Below are 6997 nucleotides of genomic sequence, written 5' to 3' on the forward strand. Positions count from 1 at the left end.
TCTGCTTTTGAGTTTGTTTTTATCATGCCTATGAACTAAATTCATTTTGTTTCTGTTGGGGAAGACTAATTTACTCCTATGGTTTAGAATATTCTTTTTTTTTGATTGATTGTTATTTGGTGATTTTATTAAATTAAGTTTGTTAAAGAACCTTATGCATTAATGACAACTATTTTCTGTTAATTGGAAGGTAATTAAGCTGCATGAACATCAATTATTAACCTCATATGTTATGTGAACACTTTATCATATGCTTAAGAGTAATGAATATGAAATTAAGATTAATTAGAGAATGGGTAAATTAATGTGTGAGCTTGTTTGAGAAACCAACAAACAAGAGGTTAATTGAAACACCAACTTGATTTACCAATTACAAATCTTATTTAATCCAAACAATTCAACTAGGGAATTAATTAGTTTAAACAATTGGCCACTACTTGAATTGATTAATTGTCTAAGGTTTAGGAGTAATGAACATGAACCTAACCACTATAGTTGGTAACCAATAATAATTAATTTACCATTTAAATAACCATAGGAGTGAATTAGTTGAACCTAAACAGAAACCCTTTAATAAATTTGGTGAATTCGTCATTTGCTTTAATTGTTTAGTTAGTTAATTATTTTAAATGCTATGTTTAAGTTTCTAGTCTTGTAAAACTAGAGAAAAAACCCTTTACTTTTATTAGTTGTTTAGTTAAAATTAGTTATTAGATTAATTTCCGTTCCCTGAGTTCGACACACTACTTATCCAACTATACCACTAAAAGACAGATTCATTGCCTTTTTGTGCTTAATTTATTAACTAAAAGTAGGATTAAAACTAGCTCGTTTCACACACATCAAGTTTTTGGCACCGTTGCTGGGGAACGGTTCTAAATAATTTATCTAATTTATAATTTTTTCGATCCTTTGTGTGAGTTTACTGGCACAAAGTTAATTTATTGTAGTTTAATAATTGGTAGTTAGGTTTTAGCATCTAAATTAGTTTTTATTTCAAGTTTTGAATTCTTTCAAAAATGCACTTCTACTCGCCGAGTGCATTCGCAACTACTCGATGAGTACAATAAATTTTAGCTTTTAATTTTTGTTTTTTTAGTACACTTTTTTGTTCTTTTTATGTTTTTATCTTGTTTTATTTCAGGACTTTCATGACCAGAGGATCAAACACCCCGCTGGTACCCCCGTTTGAAGATCTAGAATCCGCATTGAGAAGAAACAGAGGAAAGGACGTGGAAAGCTCGAATACACCAAAGAATTCACCTTTGTCCAATTTGAAAACTGTTTTTGGGAAGAAGAAGAGCAGCAAATCAGGACCATCCAGCGCATCTTTAGCAAGCGAAGAACCGATCAAGGAAGATACCAAGTACGACACCGAGAAAGAAGAAGAACCCACATACGGGCACGACTCCGATCCCGGCGATGAGTTAGCTCACACCATGGCTAACATTGATGAAATCCCCATGGGATAATGGAAGAAGAGGATCCGCGATGACACCGGCCCGGGACTTGTGCAACCCGCAATTCCTGCTACTGCTACTTTCGAGCTAAAGGGCCACATACTCGCCCAGCTAAAGGAAATACCTTTCTATGGAAAAGACCACGAGGATGCTTACAAGCATTTGGATGAAGTCAATGATGTAGCTGATTACTTCAATGTTCCAAATGTGCCTCGCGAGACTTAGCTACTTCGCATGCTTCCAGTAACATTCAAAGGCGCTGCAAAAGACTGGCTCAGATCACTTCCCCCCGGATCAGTCACCACATGGGCCAAGATGAAAGAAGAATTCATTGATCACTTTTTCCCACCTTCCAAGATAGCCAAACTGAAGAAAGCCATTGCTAACTTTGAACAACAAGCTGGAGAGTCACTATATGAAGCTTGGGAGAGGTACAAGAGCTTACTAAGAAACTGCCCACACCATGACCTGAATAGCCAGCAGGAAGTCTCCATTTTCTATGATGGAGTCAATGTCACAACCAGGAAGTTACTTGACTCGCAAGGCCCGCTTAGAAAGAAGCCACCCCTGGTGATCAATGAATTAATTGAAGAATTCTCTAAGCACGCTAGAGAATACCACAACCTAAGAAATTATGTTACTAGGGGAGCCGCATATGCAGCTACTGAAGACTTGTCTGCGGTCATGGCTATGCTAAAAACCATGGATATGAGAATGGATAAAATGGATCAAATGATCCATGCTATTCGGGTGGGTAGTGAGAATTGTAATGGACTTCATCTTACTAGAGACTGCGACTTGGATGAAAATGGAAACAAAAAGGTGCAAGTATGTTACTCAACTGGGGATCGATATGATGAAGACTGGTGAAAACCAAAGAAAGAGTGGCTCCCGTATGAAGAGTACAAGAGGGCTAAGGAGGAGAAGTACAAGCAGAATGGAAGAGGTTTTTACCAAAAGGAGGAGCCGGCACAAGAAAGAAAACCAAGTTTGGAAGAGATGCTTACCAAATTTGTAGCTGCTTCAGAAAAGAGACATAGCGATCATGATGCTGCCATTCAAGAAACAAGAACTATCCTTAGAAACCAGCAAGCTTCCATTCATAACATAGAAACGCAGCTGGGGCAACTTGCTCAACAAATAAACCAAAGATCACTGGGCGAACTCCCTAGTAAAACCGAAAATAACCCACGAGGCGTGCACATAAATATAGTTACAACAAGAAGTAGGAAAATAATCACTCCTATGGCCCCTATTCAGAAAGAAGCACCCAAAGAATCACAGAAGGAGGAGGCAGAAAATCAAGCAGAAAATCAAAATCTTCAATCTGACAGCTCTACTCGCCGAGTACCAAATATGGACTCGGCGAATTCACTGCCAAATCCGAAGGAACAGGTCCCTGAAAAGCTTTATCAGCCTCCAATGCCATACCCATCCCGAGCTAAAAAGGAGAAGCAGGAAGAGGAGTACCAGAAGTTTCTAGATCATATCAAGGCTTTTCAAATCAACATACCCTTCATTGAAGCTATCGTCCAAATACCCAAATATGCTAAGTTCCTTAAGGAACTCCTCACTAATCGAAGGAAGAAGGAAGAAGTGAAGAAGGTAGTCCTCAATGAAAACTGCTCAGCTGCTATGCTAAATAAGCTACCAAAGAAGAAGGGTGACCCGGGGAGCTTAACTCTACCTTGCCAACTTTGCAACTTGGCTACCATTCATGCCTTAGCCGATTCGGGAGCAAGTGTGAACCTAATGCCATATTCATTCTTCAAGAAGCTGGATCTCCCGGAACCAAGGCCAATTCGCATGGCGATTCACTTAGCAAACAAGACAGTCACTTTCCTAAGAGGCATATGCGAAGACTTAGTAGTCAAGGTGGACAAATTCTTCTTTCCCGCTGATTTTATAATTCTAGATATGGAGGCGGATCCTCAAGTCCCGATCATCCTCGGAAGACACTTCCTCAACACTGCGAGTGCTATAGTAGACATGAGGGATTCAAAGCTTACTTTATGGGTAGGTGATGATTCTGTAACTTTTGGGGTTGATCAAGCCATGAAGTATGCAAGGAACAGTGACAACACGACGTTCTCAATTGACATCCTAGACGAACTATTGGAGGAATGCGTAAGTGAAGATTCCAGCAAGTCCACAATTTTTGATGAAGAATTTGATGCAGAAAAAGACTTAACGGAGAGCGAAAGGCTGTTGGAAGAAGCTGAGTTTGAAGAAATAGTCAAGAAATCTGAGAGCCCTACTCGCCGAGTAGGGCCGATCTACTAGCCGAGTTCCTCCTTTGAAAAGGCAAAATTCGTAAATGCAGCCACAAACTCGCCGAGTACCTTGCCTGCACTCGGCGAGTACAACAGTCAGAACCAAAAATCTGAGCTCAAAAAGTTACCAGAACATTTGGAGTATGATTTCCTTGAAGATGGCAACCAAAAGCCAGTAATCATAGCCTCTGACCAATCCAAATCTGAAAAGGAAGAGCTCGTGCAAGTGTTGAAGAAGCGGAAGCGGGCCATAACATGGAGCATCACCGACATCAAGGGAATAAGCCCATCTTATTGCTCTCATAATATCAATCTAGAAGAAGGACCAAAGCCGGTTGTACAGCACCAAAGAAGATTAAACCCGAATATGCAAGAAGTGGTCAAGAAAGAAGTGGTTAAACTCTTAGATGCGGGAATTATCTATTCCATTTCCGACAGTCCGTGGGTGAGTCCGGTCCAAGTGGTGCCCAAGAAAGGAGGGATGACGGTCACAACCAACGAGAAGAATGAGCTAATTCCGACACGAACGGTAACCGGTTGGAGAGTGTGCATCGATTATCGAAAGCTAAACGATGCCACTCGTAAAGACCATTTTCCCTTACCTTTTATTGATCAAATGTTAGAAAGATTATCGGGCTATAGTTACTATTGCTTTCTAGACAGATTCTCAGGTTATTTCCAAATACCCATAGACCCAATGGACCAAGAAAAGACCACATTTACTTGCCCAAGTGGGACTTTTGCTTATAGACGCATGCCCTTTGGGTTGTGCAATGCACCCGCGACTTTTCAAAGGTGTTTGACAGCCATATTCCACGATATGGTTGAAAAATTCATGGAAGTTTTTATGGAAGATTTTTTCTGTTTTTGGATCTTCCTTCCATTATTGTCTCACAAATCTTGACTTAATGCTTGCTAGGTGTGAAAAAACCGACTTGGTCCTCAACTAGGAGAAATGCTACTTTATGGTTAAGGAGGGTATAGTGTTAGTCCACAAGGTTTCCAAAATGGGAATTGAAGTGGATTGGGCAAAGATTGACACCATTTCCAAATTACCCCCACCAACTAATGTGAAGGGCATTAGATGTTTTCTAGGACATGCGGGTTTTTACCGGCGTTTCATAAAAGATTTTTCCAAAATAACTAGACCTCTAACACAATTACTATTAAAAGATGCACCATTTAATTTTACTAAAGAGTGTTTAGAGGCATTTGAATTTTTAAAGGAAAAATTAACTAATGCCCCGATCATTGTTGCACCGAATTGGAGTTTACCCTTTGAAATTCTATGTGATGCTAGTGACTTTGCATTAGGAGTTGTCCTTGGTCAAAGGGTTGATAAGCACTTTCGACCCATATATTATGCTAGCAAGACTCTAAATCCATCCCAAGAAAATTACACCACCACTGAAAAAGAATTATTAGCTGTGGTGTATGCTTTGGATATTTTCCATCCTTATTTAGTTTTATCTAAAACAACCGTTTTTACTGACCATTCTACTATCAAGTATTTATTTTCCAAACAGGATGCCAAGCCAAGACTGATACGATGGGTGCTACTTCTTCAATAGTTTGACATAGAGATACGAGACAAAAAGAGAATGGAGAATGTAGCAGCTGACCACTTGTCAAGGCTTGAAAACCCGCGATTGCACGAAGATAGAGTTGGCGATGATTTTCCGGACGAGTATATTATGGTGATCGTGGGAGAAGAACCATGGTTTGCAAATATAGCTAACTACTTAGCTAGCAATTACATCCCAAAAGTTCTCACAAATCATCAAAAGAAGAAATTCTTTTCCGAGATAATATATTACTTTTAGGATGAACCATATCTTTTCTGAAGCTGCACGGATGGGATCATACGAAGATGCGTGTTCGGGAATGAAAGCTGAAAAATATTAGACCATTGTCATAGCGGGCCAACGAGTGGACATCATGGAGCACATTACACTGGAAAGAAGATCTTTGACATTGGGTTCTATTGGCCCACAATTTTTAAAGATGCAACCCAATTTGTCAAAGAGTGTGATGCTTGTCAAAGAGTGGGAAACATTTCATCTCGAAATGAAATGTCACAACATAGTATCCAAGTGTGCGACGTATTTGATGTGTGGGGGATTGATTTCATGGGACCATTTCCCATGTCCAAAGGCAACAAATACATATTAGTGGCGGTGGATTATGTATCCAAATAGACAGAGGCACAAGCGTTACCAACTAATGACGGTCGGGTAGTGGTGCGGTTTTTAAAGAAGTTATTTTCACGATTTGGAGTCCCGAAAGCTCTTATAAGTGACCGAGGAACCCATTTTGCAAATGATCAACTAGAGAAGGTGCTAAGGAAATATGGGGTAACCCATAAATTTTCTACATCCTACCATCCACAAACTAGTGGACAAACCGAAGTGACAAATCGAGCTTTAAAGCGAATCTTGGAGAAATCGGTGGGGAGCAATCGCAAAGAATGGTCGGATAAGCTAGACGATGCACTTTGGGCCATTCGTACAACTTTCAAAACAGCTATTGGTACTACACCATATAGGTTAGTTTATGGAAAGCAATGCCATTTGCCGGTGGAGATAGAGCATAAAGCTTTTTGGGCTTTAAAGATGTGCAACTTCAACATGGAGGAACTCAAGAGCAACCGGTTAATGCAAATGAATGCTCTTGAGGAACTTAGAAATGATGCATACTCTAGTTCTTTGATCTATAAAGAGAATACCAAGATGTGGCATGACAAGAGGATAAAAGAAAATAAAGAATTTCGTGAAGGCCAAAAAGTGTTGCTCTTTAATTCACAGCTAAAGCTATTCTCGGGAAAACTTAAGTCAAGATGGGATGGTCCTTTTCTGGTGAAGACAGTGTTTCCACATGGTGCTATAGAGATATTGTCAAGAGATGGAATGCCTTTCAAGGTCAATGGACATAGGGTCAAAAAGTATGAAGAAGGAGTCCCTAGGAATGAAGGCATGGAAGAATTGTTGTTGCTGGAAGGGGTTGCAACTATGTAGAAGGGGAGGAGTCCATCTAATGACTCCTTAAAAAGAAGCGCTTCTCGGGAGGCAACTCGAGTTTCAAGTTTGCATTTTCTTTCCTTTACTTTATTTTTATTATTTTATCTTTTTCATTCGTCTTCTTCTAAGAATATAATTGCTTGAGGGCAAGCAATTCCTAGAGTGTGGGGTGGATGGTTAAAAATGAGAAAAAAAACATTAATTTTTCAAAGCATTCCAAATTTTTTTTCAAACTGCAAGGATTACT

The 6997-nt window shown here is 39.6% G+C and overlaps 2 protein-coding genes and 1 non-coding gene across 3 annotated transcripts; 2 read left to right on the plus strand and 1 right to left on the minus strand.

Moving 5' to 3' along the window:
* Positions 1-1823: 1823 nt before the first annotated feature.
* On the minus strand, positions 1824-1930 carry LOC144999079 (small nucleolar RNA R71). The gene has a single exon (XR_013660604.1). It is a non-coding gene; the product is annotated as a small nucleolar RNA R71 (small nucleolar RNA).
* Positions 1931-3212: 1282 nt separating this feature from the next.
* LOC145046008 (uncharacterized) lies at positions 3213-3743 on the plus strand. The gene has a single exon (XM_078994289.1). The coding sequence runs from the start codon at positions 3213-3215 to the stop codon at positions 3741-3743; it is 531 nt and encodes a 176-aa protein (XP_078850415.1).
* A 2602-nt stretch (positions 3744-6345) lies between these two features.
* On the plus strand, positions 6346-6747 carry LOC145046009 (uncharacterized). Its single transcript, XM_078994290.1, has one exon. It carries the CDS (start codon positions 6346-6348, stop codon positions 6745-6747), a length of 402 nt encoding a protein of 133 aa, XP_078850416.1.
* The last annotated feature ends 250 nt before the right edge of the window (positions 6748-6997 follow it).

This window comes from Lactuca saligna, chromosome 5, assembly GCF_052625555.1.
Source record: "Lactuca saligna cultivar CGN05327 chromosome 5, ASM5262555v1, whole genome shotgun sequence".
Lineage (NCBI taxonomy): Eukaryota > Viridiplantae > Streptophyta > Magnoliopsida > Asterales > Asteraceae > Lactuca > Lactuca saligna.